The sequence below is a fragment of the Carlito syrichta genome, unplaced genomic scaffold, assembly GCF_000164805.1.
Source record: "Carlito syrichta isolate Samal-C Ts95f unplaced genomic scaffold, Tarsius_syrichta-2.0.1 Scaffold148222, whole genome shotgun sequence".
In the NCBI taxonomy this organism is placed as follows: Eukaryota; Metazoa; Chordata; class Mammalia; order Primates; family Tarsiidae; genus Carlito; species Carlito syrichta.
The window spans coordinates 183,094-198,264 of record NW_007092318.1 but is presented as its reverse complement, the minus strand read 5'-3'; the positions used below and the strand labels follow the sequence as shown (position 1 = coordinate 198,264).

Sequence of the window (15,171 nt, the reverse complement as noted above, 5' to 3'; positions counted from 1 at the left end):
CCCGGTGCAGGGCGGGGCGCGCCCTGGAGGCCGAGGCGGCGCGCTATTCCTGTCGCTGTGAGCTACCGGCATGTTATGTGCAGCGCCCAATCACGCCTCTGACCCGCTGCTCTGACCCACGCCCTCCCCTTCCTAATCCCCCAGGCTTTGATTTGATCCTCCGCGCGGAACAAGCTCACCCCCCCACCCCGTCCCGTAACCAGTTGTCTCCAGCCCTCTTGGGTGCCCGCAGAACTCGTCCTGTTCGTCCACCCCCGGGAGGTCAGAGCCCTCGCCTCGCACTCCCAGGACGTCCCAACTCTGCGCCGTCGGAGATCCAGCACCCTCGGAGTCCACCGGTAACTCAGTTCTTCCAGGTGATGGTGCGCGGCCATCGCCGCCCCTGGCGTGCAGGTGTGGGCTCTCCACATTGGGCTGGGGAGGGGGCTTTGGGCAACGCGCTGGCAGCCTCAGTAGCCCTGGAAATCAAGCCCTACACTTCCCGGAAGCCTCCAAACTCCGCACCCTCTGCTACTAGGGACTTTTGGAAAACGTTCCCAGACCGGATTTGCTCTGAGAGGGGCAAAGGGCAGTCTGCGGATCTGGATGAAGGAGCCTCAGGTTTTAAGCTGAGCAGGCAAAAATGGGCCCCTGCTAGGGGGTCTGCGGCTCAAGCGGGGGTCCTGGGAGTGTCGCGCCCTGGGATGACTCTGGTTCAGCCCGGCAGGTCCCAGGTCCTGCCTAGCCTCTTCCCGCCCTGGGCATAATGAGTTACTTCCTTTCTTACTGCAAAGCTCACGGCGGCGCGCTGCTTACTGGCTACCAGGCCTTGCGTGCCGAGGGCTTCCTGTGCGACGTGACACTGAAGGCCGAAGGCAGCGAATTCCCGGCGCACAGGTCTCTTCTGGCGTGTTCCAGCGACTACTTCAGGGCTCTGTTCAAGAGCCACACACAGGAATCCCGGGCCCGCGTGATCCACCTGCATGTGCCGTCTGCAGCTGGCCTGCAGCGCCTGCTGGACTTCATCTACACCGCCTGGCTGTCGCTCTCCATGGACACAGTAGAAGACACTCTGGAGGCCGCCAGCTACCTTCAGGTCACCGAGGCCCTGGGACTGTGTGGGCGCTACCTGGAGCGCCAGCTAGCTCCAGAGAATTGCTGCTTTGCCGCCAACGTGGCCGCGCGCTTTGGCTTAGCGCACACTCTGGACGAGGCCGAGCGCTGCATCGTGCGCCACCTGCGGGAGCTGCTGGCACAGGGCGCGGGCCCCTCGGGACTTCTAGAACTCAACCCCGTGTCTCTACGGGCCGTACTGGGTGCCTCCGACGTGGCTCAGGTGTCTGAGGCCCGGCTGCTGAGCCTGGCACTGGCCTGGCTACGGCAGGAGCCCGCGGCGGAGCGCTTGGCGCACTGCACAGTGCTGCTGGAGCGTGTCCGCTTCGGCCTGGTGCCTGCTGACGTGCTGCGGCGCGTGTACTCGGGCTCAGGTCTTGCGCTACCCGCCCGGGTGAAGGGTCTCATCATCCAGGCCCTCAACTACCACACTGCGCCCTCCCGTCAACCGCTCATGCAAAGCGAGCAGACCAGTGTCCGGAGTCCCCAGACCCGCATCTTGTTGGTCGGGGGGCGTAGGGCGCGGAAGGCGGTGACCGAGGAGGTCGCTGCCCCGAGGGGGCCAGCTAGGGGCCAGGGCGGCTTAGTGGAGCCCGAGGAGGAGGAAGAGGAAGAGTTAGAGGAGGAGGAAGAGGAGGAGTGGGAGCTCACGCAGAACGTGGTGGCTTTCGACGTGTACAATCACCGCTGGCACAGCCTTACCCAGTTGCCTGCACCGCTGCTGGGGCACAGCGTGTGTACTGTGGGCAACTTCCTGTTTGTTCTGGGTGGGAAGAGCCCTTCTGGCAGTGCTTCCTCTGTCCTGGTCGACGGCCCTCAGGCAGTCACAGCCCAAGTGCATCGTTTCGATCCGCGCTTCCACGCTTGGACAGAGGCGCCCGCCATGCGGGAAGCTCGGGCCCACTTCTGGTGTGGCGTCGTGGGCGAGAGGCTCCTGGCTGTCGGGGGCCTGGGTGCAGGCGGCGAGGCGCTAGCCTCAGTAGAGATGTACGACCTGCGCCGAGACCGCTGGATGGTGGCCGAATCGCTGCCGCGGGCGCTGCACGGCCACGCGGGGGCCGTCGGGGACCGCGGTATTGTGTACATCTCCGGGGGCAAGTCGGGGAGAAGCGAGGGCGGCGCAAGCAGCCTCCGGGACTTGTATGCCCTGGGCGCTGGGGAGCGGGCGTGGAGCAAGAGGGCGCCCATGGGCACGGCCCGCTTTGGGCACCACATGGCGGTGCTGCGCGGCGCAGTATTTGCTTTTCTGGGGCGATACGAGCCCTTCTCTGAGATCGAGCGCTATGACCCTGACGCGGACCAGTGGACTCGGTTGCGGCCGCTGCCCTACGACCGGTTCTGCTATGGGCTAGCAGTGGTGGAGGAGACCGCCCTGCTGCTCGGTGGCCTCAAGTGGCGGGACTCGCGCCAGGTGCCTACGCGCAACGTGGTGGGCTATGACCTCGATTTGGACCGCTGGGAGGACATTGGCTGCGCGCTGCCCTGGGCCTGGAGCAGCCTGCAGTGCGCAGTGCTGCAGCTGGCCGAAGATGGGGACAAGGAGAAGGAGGGAGAACCTGGAGAACCGCTTGATTTACTGCTGGGCTGAATGGGTTAGTCCAGGTACCCCCCGAAACAGAGAAGAAAGTCGCGCTTGACCAGACAGAAGGGCTTTTCCTAAGAATGGGACACTGGGAGCAGAGTGGCTTCTGAAGGTTAAGGAGGCAAACAATGCCTTGGACACAGAGGAAATTTCCCCTTAAGCTGGGAATGGGAGATAGGAGGGGGTCAAATAGAAGAATATATGAATCAGCTCCAGAGAGCTTAGAAAGACTCGAGTGGTGCCAGAGATAGACTTTTGCAAATAAAAGGACCTTATTTTCCCTCTTATAGTTTCCCTAGGTGCAAAACAGTGACCACTTTTGTGCCAAAAAAATGTACCACAGGAAGTTATATACAAAACCCCCAAAATTGTTGGCTATAAAGGCTGTAATAAAGTCCTAGAAGACGCATTCTCGGAATAAATACTGAAGGGAAAGTGCCTTGGTTAAATGGCATGATTCATTGTAACTATGATTTTATGAACCAGAGCCATGGTTATAGTTCTGCTCTGATGGTTTGATATAACTAAGGAACTGAGAGGGGAAAAGAATCTCTAAGCACTTTTTTTTCTAGTAAGTATCCTTGGTTAAAAATTTGTCACCAATCCCCACCTGCTAAGGCTGCCTTTGCCCTGACTTTATTGGTTTTACACCATATTTCACCATGCCTTAGCCATGATAATCAGGCTCCTCTGGTTAAGTGGAATATCTAACCAAACCAAACCAGAATTTACTTATTTCATCCTCTTTGAATGCTCATTCTGAAGCTGGGCTCGGTGACTCAGCCTGTAATCCCGCGTCTTTGGGAGGCTGAGGTGAGTGAATTGCCTGAGCCCGTGGGTTCGAGACCCGCCTGGGCAGTGAGACCTCATCTCTACAATAAATAAAAAAATCAGCCTGGCGTGGTAGCGCATGCCTGTAATTCCGGCTACTTGGAAGGCTGAGGCGGAAGGATCGCCGGAGCCCAGCAGGTCGAGGCTGCGGTGGCCGGAAGCGGCCACTGCACTCCAGTCTGGGCGACAGAGTGAGACTCCGACTCAAAAAAAAAAAAAAAAAAAAAAAAATTGCTCATTCTGCAGATATGCTGTAGGCTATATTTGTAAAAGATAATTACTTTTGGTGTCCCCCGCCCCCCACACTTCCCTAAAAGAATCACAGAGAAAGGAAAGAGTAGCTAAAGTTTTAAAGTTTGTGCCAGGCAAATGGGAAATCAGTTTGATTTTTCAGGGTCTCAGAGAAGATACTTGTATACACTGAACAAGTGCTGCTTCTGGCTGCTTTAAATGAGGTGGAAAAGTTAGAATTCATAACTGGAGTGAGGAGTGGTGGCTGTGTGATTAGGTCACAAATATGGTGAGAACTTTGCATGAATAAAGTAGGTGCTTTATAAGGATTCATTAAGAGCTGAATTTATTTGACTTCAGTTTACAGTGCTGCCTCTCTCCTAGATTTGATACGAATGCAATAAAATGTACATATATTATATAGTGTTAAAAGGTCTCTTCCATGCTAGGCTAGCCACGAGTCTGGTAAAATTCATTTGTTTCATTTTTACCAGTTGAAACAACAGAGCTGACTTTAAAAAATAAAAGCTGCTTAGTAGCAACAGAGCTAGTCTTCCCATCAACTGCTTGCTGTTTATAGGCCACAAACCTGGCCACTGTATACTTGACACATCCATCAGGTACAGATATTTTAAAGTGAACATACACATTTGGTCTAGTAAACACCAATAAATCTAAACACCTGTAACAAGCACACTTCATTTTAGGACAAGAGGTTGGTTTTTTTGTTTGTTTGTTTGTTTGTTTTTGTTTTTTACATATACAAAATCCCACAAATTTAATCTGCGTCAATATTCATGCAGTAAATAAATGTTTTTACAAATAGTTTTTTTTTAAATGATAAAAATATTACACTGGACCCAAAATTCCATACAAACATTAATACATGATTTCTCATCCATTTTGACTAAATATAGGATTACTGAAAATGTGCTGTAGAAAGGCCACTCTCCTGTACAGTTGTGCAAAGTCTGCAAAACGATAGTGATTCAATGGTGGTTTCAAAAGCAAAGAAAAAGATCCCCGCTGTGGAGTTTTTACTTTCTCCTCTACAGCAAAAATATCACTGGCATATATCTGAACTCTTAAAGATGAAAGTACATTCACTGAGCTGTACAGGCAACAGTATAAAGCTGATTAGAAGTAGATTTTAGGATATAGAATAGTAAAGGAGGGTCCCTTCCTCCTTCTGAAAAAACAGCAAATTGTGACTTGTACGTTATGCAGCCAGACACTAAAAAGCAGCACAGTCATTTTCATGCTGTGATCACTTTCAAAAACGAGACGCTTATAAATGGAAATATATGAAGAGGACTTTTCCATAGACTTCATCCACTCTATAGAACAATTCATGAAGCTAGGAAAACCTCTAAATTATTTCTCTCATGTAATTCAGTGTGACATCTCTCGACCATCACCCCCTTGCTCCTTAGGAGAGAAGTACATTTTTATTTTTCAATATTGTTTTCTATTTGTAACACACATCAGTCTGTAACTAAACATATTATACTTCCCTGCCTGGAGTATAATTACATAAGTTTAGTTTGGACTATGGAAAAATTGGAGACTAACTGAAAAGTTCATTCATTTCAAGTTTATACCTTGTCTTTTAAGAATTGGTGTTTAAAAACATGAGTTTGGGCTGAAATTATATATATATAGCTATTAGCTGCCTTTCTGGGTGAGTTAAGTCTGTTTTAAAAAATCCATTCTCAAATTCTTCTGTACACAATCAGCATTTCATCACTACAAAAATAAAGGAAGATTTAAACCAAGAAAATAAAGCAGCTCTATCTTCAATTTTGTTCTTAGTTACAAAAACATCTTACAAAGCTTTGCCCTGATACACCATTAAGTGTTCTCATAGATTTGGAATAGTATTTCCATTAACTAGCTTTCACAAGTTAATAGACTATTAAGACGAATATTAGATACCTGAACTTTTCTTATTTCGATGCTCTTCTATTTTGCTTAGCTCTTGTATGCGCATCTACATTTCACAAAAATAAAACTACAGCATTAAACTTTGTGCAATGTTTAAGAAAATTCTTAGAACATTTTAATAAATATAAAAAAGGTTTAAATTCTTTCCCACCCACAGGATGTCTGCATCTGAAAAAATGTGATTTACTTTTGAAGTCTTGTTTATATAAAATTAACTTAAAGGGAGAAAAGATGACCTTAGATAGAAAACTGCCTTTTTGTGGTTTTACTACTTGAAGACCACCTGTATTCAGATTGTTTGCAAAAGTTAATTTTAAGTCATTAAAGATAGTTGATTTTGCACATGGTAAACATAAGCTGAGCACTGACTGCATATAAAATATGCAAATGCTCATTAAAGATAGTGGTATTGTGACCATATATGGTTTGTTTCAGATAGTTTGGTAACATTAAAGTATAGCTTGTCAAGTGTCCCACACATTGATATAAAAACTACCTTATATACTTGTTCAGGGTACCAGCAGGTACTAGATAGCCTGAAGTCAAAATACACTTACACATGCGTTTCAATGTATGAATGAGTGTGTGTTAGAGAGGAAGTGATTACATCTACTTCAGAAGAAATACTTAGTGGGTCATTTGAGGTGGTATTTTGACAGATATCCAAGAAAAGGTCGAGGTACATCTGCTTCCATTGTTGGAATTCCTTAGATGTCAAGTCTGGATTATCTAGGACTTTGTCAATAATGGCTACTTCCCCTTCTCTAGCCTGAAAAGCAAAAGGAATCAACAGTTAAGATGGAGACAAACTTTTATCCAAGTTGAAAATAAAAAGTTAATAGGCAAAAAATTAAAATTGAGAAGCCCATAAGAAGGGGCTCTGGTTGGTATACTCACACTCTGCTCTGGACTGAAATCCTAGTGTACCTTTTTCTACACCTGAGGAATGCCTTGTTTTGCCCATTCTCTGTGGTTTTTGTTTCTCTTGGCCTGTGCTGTTGCCCATCTCTGCCTATGGAAACCTTCCTCATTCTTTAAGATCCAGTTTAAAAGCCTCTCATTTCTTGAAGACTTCCATAAGCACTAGGAAAAAAGGTTTTCTCTCCCTCATTTGTGTCCCTATACTACTACATCACCGTCACTGAGTGGACTACCACATTCTATCTTCTGGGCTGCTTCAGAATCTGTACTATCTCTCTTGCTATATAGTAAACTTCTCGTGCTTGAATGAGAGTGAGCATGGCCCACATGTTACCACAAATAAATAATTCTTGTTGTGTAAATGTTATGGCTCCCTTACTATGGCACTAGGGGCCTGTAATGAGGAATGGCTCCCCCTTCCATGTTGGAGGCTGGGTTTCAGCTGAAGACTAAGCTTCATTTTGGTAAGTCACCAAGGTACAACTATCACTTGTGGAAGGAGAGACTTTTCCAGGTGGAAGGGGACAGAGGAGACGAGGCTAAGACAGTTTGTGAAGCTCAATCCTGCCTTTTAAGGACCCATGGAAGGGTTAGGGAAGTACATGTTTACAGGAAGTGAGAAGGCACGCCTCTGGGCCAGCTACAGTTGGGAGGGAAAGAAGAGAGCAAGGTGCCTAAGAAGTTGTTCTGGTCAGCGAGACCAGACAATATGGAAGAGGGCTGGAACTGAGGATGTTGAGAGTTGCCTGAGGTGGAATCTGAGATCTGTGCTTGGTGAGGAGGTGTGTTCAAATTCTAGGAACTAGACACATCCAGGGTTGCTTGGTCAGTTGTTCTTCTCTAATGGAAGATTTTAGTCCCGTTTAATTTTCCACAGCAAAAGTATAGGGTTCTATAGTACATTTGTATCAATGAGGGATTTTTTTTTACAGTGTATTTTTCATTATCTTTCTTTACCCCAGAGAGTTGAGCACAGCATCATGTACCTTATGATTCATCAATACTTATTGAATTGCACAACAGCAGTAGCTCGTATTTCTGTCACTGGAAGAAAATGTTTTGAGGGAATCTACAAAGCATAAAAGACAGGGGCAAGGGGCAAAGGGCTTCAAGATAAAGGAAGAGAAGTAGGGCTTTAAGATCTATGAGCCTGACCTGTTTTAAAATGCCTGCTTGTCTGTCTTCTAAGTCAAGCAGTTTAGAACTGAATGGGGGAAAGGGAGAGGCTCGATAAGGTGGGAGGTTGAGGATATCTTTGGAGTAGGGTTGGTTGCTGGAATTATTCTTATGCATTTTATAGCACTCTCAAAAATGCTGGTCTTAGTTACCAAAAGTCCATTACACTGTCCCCTGGATTTGCAGTAGTATTTGCATGACTACCGATTAAAAGCTAAATTGCCTCTGCAAACTTGGGTGCTTGGTACTTGAAATATTTTCAAATCACTGAATTTCTATTTTGTTTATCTCTTTGGTACTCACCTGTATTTTGAAATTTTAAAATCTCCGTAGCATGCTATAGATCTGAAACATTTCCCAAAGGAGCTCTTTGACCTTTTGTTTCTTGAACTTACTGTGGTGTGTGCACTGTATGATAGTTCTTTTCTGGTTTTGATTTTGTTAAGGGTGCAGAGCCTGCTCAGGTAGTGGTAGGCCCTCTCTTTCAGCCTCCCTCCACATGGTGAGAGGGGCTCATTTGTCAGCTTCTTTCTTCAATCTCCTGCCTCTCTACTCCCCTGTCCTCACCACCTCCTCCCCAATATTTCCATCTAAGGAGATTGGGGACAATGTGAGCACTTACAGAAATGTCTAATACAAAAGTAACATGGAAGTTGGGAGCTGATCACATAAACAGAACAATTCTAAAATGTCTACATGGAGCCTGAATCACCATGGCTTCACTCCAAGTGCGCTGTAGTTCATGTGGGAAACAACGAATACCTCACACTCTTTCAGCACCTACTATTGCATTCTGCACGCATGCTGTGTTCTTTTAATACTGCTAATAATTACACTACACGGTATATTTATTTTAGGAAATTGAAAGACTGAGAAATAACACCAGCCTTGCATTGTTGGCGAAAAAAAAGTTAATCACATCCTGTTTTTTCCTAGAACTAAGTCATGTAACATTTAATCAGTGCTTTGAGACGTTAATGAAAAGTTAAGATAATCTCCTCTACCAATACACTTATTATGACATAGAAACAGCCCAACTCCAGGCACTTCCTGTTTACCTCTTCCTCTCCCCAGTCCTCATTTTGTATTTCTTTTTTTTTTGAGTTGGAATCTCACTCTGTCGCCCAGACTGTCGCAACCTCCACCTGCTGGGCTCCAGCAATCCTTCCCCCTCAGCCTTCCCAGTAGCTGGAACTACAGACGCGCGCTATCACACCCAGCTAATTTTTTGATTTATTGTAGAGATGAAGTCTCGCCAAGTTGCCCAGGTGGGTCTCGAATCCGTGGGCTCAGGCAATCCACTCACATTTTGTATTTCTTAACCTATAGTATCTGGTAATCCACTTTGAGTTCAAGAATAAATCTCTTCCAAAAAAATTTCTTCTTCCATTTAATATCTTACCTTTAAAGTGCTTTTGAGAATTCTCAGCCTGTGTAGTTTTTCATTCATTACTGGATCTTTACATCTTTTTATAAATGATAGCTTATATTCCATCTTGGTTGAAATACGATGCTCTCCTAGCGGTGACAGACTGGCTTGCTCCAGTGCCCTGTATAAATCTTGCAATGAGTCTCCTAATATTTCTTCTCTTTCACCTGCAATGTTCAAAGAGAGAGAGAGAGAGAGAGAGAGAGAGAGAGAGAGAGAGAGATGAATCCATTGTAATAAACAGTTATTTGACACCCCAAAAACCTACTAAAAATCAGAACTATCTGAAAACAGGATAATGAATGACTGAAAACACTATTATTAAAAAACAACAACAAAAACCCACTGCTGCTGGTTACATTGGGTAACATTAACGATAGTCAGCTGATTGTTTTAGAACGATCAAATAATAGAATTATTTGGTTAACCAAATATTCTCTGGGTAGCAAATCATCCTATATATCTTGAGTCCATTAAGTTCAAAGAATTAGAGTACAAAATGTACACAACATAGAAACAATCCTGCACACAATTTATTTTAAAATATTAATGAATATCCCTTATCATTATACTGATAAGCATAAAAATGGTGATTAATAGAGTGTTCCCAGTTTAGCAATACTGAATGAACTGATTTTTACATTTTTACAGACTTCATAAGATGGAATGGCATTTTCTGGAGTATATTTGATCATAAAAATCTTCCAGTTGTGCCATAGATTATTAGGTTTCATGTGAATGCTATAGTAATGCTTTGCATATTGTAGTGATTTATCATAAATTATCAATAATGTCTTAATGAAGATTAAATATGGGAATATGTTTATATGCAAATATAGGGGGAAATGCGGTACATACTAAGAGTAGCTGCTTAGCATTTGTAAGACCTGTGAAAAAAATACTCCAATTAAATATTTTTGAAAAAAAATTAGAGACTAGTTCAATAAGGATCTTAGATCTAGCTGAACAAATAAAACTCTCATCTTGTTTTTTAATTGCCTGGATACTAGCGTCATATCTTTCTCAATAATGATAAACACAGATGAACTAGGATTTTGCTTGGAATATTAGACTGAATTAGAGCTGTATCATGTTTCTTTTACTAACTAGCCAGAATCATATTTAAGTAATTATATTGGCTCAAGGAGTAAACATGTAATGTTGTTCATTCCACCATTGTCCATGTGAATATTTTAGGATTTCTGACAGTTACAAAAAAAGATTCCCTAATTGGTAATACTACTATTTAACATTTAGATGTGCCAGGCAGTAGGGTAAATGCTTAACATTCATGATCTCATTTAATCCTCACAACAGTACTAAGAGCAGATCTATTTGATCTTAATTTTATAGCAGGGAAGTACCTTGCTGAAGGTCACACTTAGTAAGTGGTGGAGCTAGAATTCCAACTGGGCAGTCTGGCCTCTGAATCTATAATTTTAACAAGAATTCTACTGCCAATTTTTTCAGTAATTTTTTAAACCATGTTTTTAGCAGTAGATGCAAATAGATGTGAGACTCCCTTAAAATGTAACATTCAAAAATTTAAAAAAATGAGTATATCTAAAACTGCTCTGAAAAAGCCCAAAACATACAGTACTTTTACCTGATGGGATCACCTTTAAGATTACAAAAAAACTTTATTTAAATTCCATATTTAACTTTTGGCTCTGCTACTGAGATTGTTAGCAACTAATGGCAGTTATGATCACTGAATCCTTCTATTAAAAAATTATTTGTTTTAATCAGTACATGCTATCACTAAGTCCTTTATATGGATTTTAATTTCCTACCCACATAAGTTAGAACTATAATAGAAAAATCCAAAAATCTCTTTAAATAACTGCTTTTTAATTCTCTATTGGCTCATCCTCATATGTTTTTGACACCTAGAGGATTTTGAGGAATGGGGGACGAAAGACTAAAAGCAAGATGGAAGCAAGATAGGGAATTTTAACTCAGAATAGTTTGGAATGAGGACGGCACAAAATTATATGATCATTCAGAGTAACTAAATAGAGTTGTGAAAACAAGCATATTTGAACAGCATAATTCCATTTCAGAAAATGGTAGGCCAGGAAAAAGACCTCAAGAAATTATTTAGTAGTTATGGCATTCTTTTTACCTCAAGGCAATACTGCATCTAAAGCCAGACGTAATTTCATAGAGCAAAGGGTAAGGTGGAAATGGGAGTCCTAACAGATGTGAATTATAGTAGTTAAGGTATCAGGTAGCTTAATCTATTATTACTTTTTCAGCTCTAGAAAGAATATGAAGGAAAAAAGGGATTCAGATAATAGTTTTAGGATTTAAGGGAGGCAGAAGTATTTTTACATAGTAAATTTTTATTTTAAGAGAAACTTCCTCCATGTTACCTAACACTATAGGGAATATATATTTTGTTTAAAACATTTTTAACCCAGTTTTCTTTTCCCTCAATCCTTAAAGTTTGTGAAATACTGGGCAGATGATTTATTTTTATAACATTTCAATGTAATTTTACTTTAAGAAGGAAGAGTGAGTATTCAATATAAAAAGTGACATACACAGCTGTTAAACAATAAACACTGAAAAATTTCCCCCCTTCTTGCTGTTACAGGGGAGAAAAGCATTCAATCAAAAGACAACATAGTTGTGCAAAGAATCTGTAAGTATGACAGCTGTAAGAAGAACTGAGTATGAATTTATCTCTGAGCAGCACATGTGAACAAGCAATCACAATGAGACGGAACACAGAAACATTTCCAAGTATAGTAATGGGTTCTTGTGGTTTCTATCAGAGATAAGTAAGCCCGCCCCCCCCGACCACAATCCCCTCCACATCATATACATATGCAACACTGCACAAGACACAGCAGTGGGATGAGTAAGGATGAGAGACTGAGATGCCAGGCTACCACAAAATGCCATCGATTACTTAACATTTTAAGACTAGACAAAGAGTCATTTTATTTTCGAAAGAGGGGGGTGAGGGGCAGAGTCACATTATAAGTCTGATTCACTGTGCTCAACAGTCAAAACAACACAGAACTCAACATTCAAGACAAAAACAGACCTTTATTTTCTTTTATAATTTCAATTGGTTTCCTTGATTTTTCTCAGATGAATACCAATTAAGTCAATTTGAGCTACTGTTGCAACTGAAAATATGAAAGCACCTTTCTTTTCTTCTCTTTTTGCCCTCCTCTTCATCTCCTTCTCACTTCTCTTCAGGCTTCTGTTTTCAACCCTTGCTTTTTCTTCCTTTAGAAGAGGCTTGCTTTGGAAAAGGAGGCAAGCACTTGGTGAGGTCTGCTTCCTGATTGATTTTCTTTCAACATGCCAGTTCAGCCATTGGAACACTGGCTAAAAACCAGCTCTTTTGCAATTTGAATGAATGTTTTCTGAAAGCTGGCAAAGTGTAGAGACCACGTTCAAATCACAGGACATACATAGGAACCTTCCGTGATTCCTAATAAGGAAGTGTATCACTGCTATAATGAAATTTTAATCTGTATGTAATTTATTCAGGAAATCTGGACCCATGCAGAAATAAATTTCCCTCAAAATTATATTTATGTTTATAATATGCAAATTAGTCCTTTACCAGATTACATAGCTTTTATTCCAGTTTTATTAAAGCAAAGAGTGCATACAAAGTTCCCTTTTCTATATAAAATTTCATTGACTGATAGATTTGAGGATCACAATTAAGTTATTGATGAATTAACTTGTATTGTGTGCCAGGGAGGGTCATTTCTGGGTGTGCCATACTTGGCAGGGTGAAAAGAGGTCCTCTTTATTGTCTCATTTATATTCTGCTCCACTATGAAATAGTACGAATCTAGGAATGTAGAGAATATCACAACAGTTCATTGTTTGCTTTTTTCAGGTTGCATGTGACCTCTGGGTCGTAAGTGATAAAGAAAAGTTCAAAGAAAAGATTAGCTAATGAAAAATACTAGTTTGTTAGAATCTCTTGCAAATTGCGTATAAGAAGATGATAATGTATTTTTCAAATACCAAAAAAATCTTTGACTGACGTATTTCTTTACATTCAGGTTCAGTGGTTTCCAAACTTTTTTTTGATTGTGCACCCTGATAAGTTAAAACACTTTTGCATTATAGAACAGAAGCTTATATACATGTCTTATTCTACATTAATAGACAGATGTTGTAAAACATACACAGAAAATAAATTCAAAAGAGATATAAAACCCAAGGAGAAATTCCAATGTTTTTTCTTCCTGTACCTTAATGGACCCATGTGCCCTCCTTCGAAGACCTAGACTGTGACTTTCCCATGAGTGGAATTCGTCTCAAATTTGCACTTCCCATTCTTCTACCTGGCACAGTGCCTCATGCACCCAATGTGTTCAAACAAAGTGATGGTTTTCTCTACTTTATATACAAAGTATCCAAAGAGATTCCCTATCAGGTGACTGTGTAATTACTAGGACAATCTGTTTTGTAACATCATTCATGTTCCCGTGGTGAAAATTAAGAAGAATAAAAACTTGGTGACCTAGAATCTTACTCTAATATCCTTCCCAGTTCCCCAACCCTGTGATGACAATATTGAAGGAGAGTAAAAAATGAAAACAAAACATATGAGTATAGCAGTTGGGCTCTTGCAGAACTAAACCAATGATGGACAGTAAGTTCTGGTACATATTTTGGGAGGGAACTGTGCTCTTTTAAAATTGGACAATGATGTCCTCGAGGAAACAGTTGTTCCTTCCACAACACAGCTGTGTAATAAGGCCAGAAGTTTGGAAAAGATTTACTCATAAATGGGAGAGAAGGCTGGACATAGTAGCATTAGTCACCAATCAAATTTGAGAGACATTCGTTCTTGTACAACTGCAGAGTGTTTTAATGTTTCCAGGCTAATGATATCAAGTATATGAAACACTATTCTTGTCACAAAGGGCAATTAACATTTGCATTGAAACCACAGGAATATTTTCTATGAACACTAATTTACTGGCATGCCATAATGAATAACTTATTTATATGTAAGGTGACAAACTTTTAAGGGATTTAATGTCTTTGTAGGTCTTATGCTAAAGATGATTAAGTATTCAGGGGTTTATATTATAATTTGAATTGTTTTATAATTAAGCATTAGCTCTCTTAGTTTCTGCTTTTATATAAGTCAATTAGATATGCCTAGCATTATAAAACTGAGGAGGGAGGGTGTGGAGGGCAGTTTAGCAGAAAAAAATGTAAGAATTGAAATGCTGGCTTTTAGTCCTCCCTCTGTAATCAACTACCTGCCACTTATCAATTACTTAGAGGTAATTTCTTTTTTTACTTTCATCAGGCAAAATAACAATACCTAAGCATTACTATAGGGCAATAATTTATCTGATTAAAAAATATATTTTAGTGAGAAAAAAATCCCTCCTCTTTTTTTTTTTGTTTTTTTTTTTGAGTTGGAGTCTCACTTGGTCGCCCAGACTGGAGTGCAGTGGCCGCTCCCGGCCACCACAGCCTCGACCTGCTGGGCTCCGGCGATCCTTCCGCCTCAGCCTTCCGAGTAGCTGGAATTACAGGCATGCACTACCACGCCCGGCTGATTTTGTTTTGATTTATTGTAGAGATGAGGTCTCGCTGCCCAGGCGGGTCTTGAACCCAAGGGCTCAGGCAATCCACTCACCTCAGCCTCCCAAAGGCGCGGGATTACAGGCTGAGCCACCGAGCCCGGCCAAAATCCCTCCTTTTTAAAGGACAGTTTGGGTGGCTCTACCAACATTGCTATGTGTAAAGAGGAACATGTAAAGCTCAATCTTGTAAGAATGACAATGTGCTTCACCAGAATCATGTATGGCCAGTACATGTGTCTGTCAATTCCTTCTTTGCAACAGTAAATCTTACTTCCGTAAGGATGTGACAAAAGAGATACAACTAAAGTTTATTATATACTTCTTTCTCTGAGCATGTAATTTCTGCTAAATTTTGTGGTTTAATGATACAGATATAT

At 42.1% G+C, this 15,171-nt stretch overlaps 2 protein-coding genes across 2 annotated transcripts; one reads left to right on the top strand and one right to left on the bottom strand.

Annotated features, from left to right (window-relative positions):
- The first annotated feature begins 238 nt into the window (after positions 1 to 238).
- On the top strand, positions 239 to 3,509 carry KLHL34 (kelch like family member 34). Its single transcript, XM_008050514.2, has one exon. It carries the CDS (start codon positions 746 to 748, stop codon positions 2,678 to 2,680), a length of 1,935 nt encoding a protein of 644 aa, XP_008048705.1. The 5' UTR covers positions 239 to 745; the 3' UTR covers positions 2,681 to 3,509.
- A 550-nt stretch (positions 3,510 to 4,059) lies between these two features.
- On the bottom strand, positions 4,060 to 13,805 carry LOC110594857 (connector enhancer of kinase suppressor of ras 2-like). Its single transcript, XM_021708801.1, has 3 exons — positions 12,365 to 13,805; positions 9,180 to 9,373; positions 4,060 to 6,449 (listed from the first exon to the last, which is right to left on the bottom strand). Exons 1-3 carry the CDS (start codon positions 12,396 to 12,398, stop codon positions 6,234 to 6,236), a joined length of 444 nt encoding a protein of 147 aa, XP_021564476.1. The 5' UTR covers positions 12,399 to 13,805; the 3' UTR covers positions 4,060 to 6,233.
- Between the last annotated feature and the right edge of the window lie 1,366 nt (positions 13,806 to 15,171).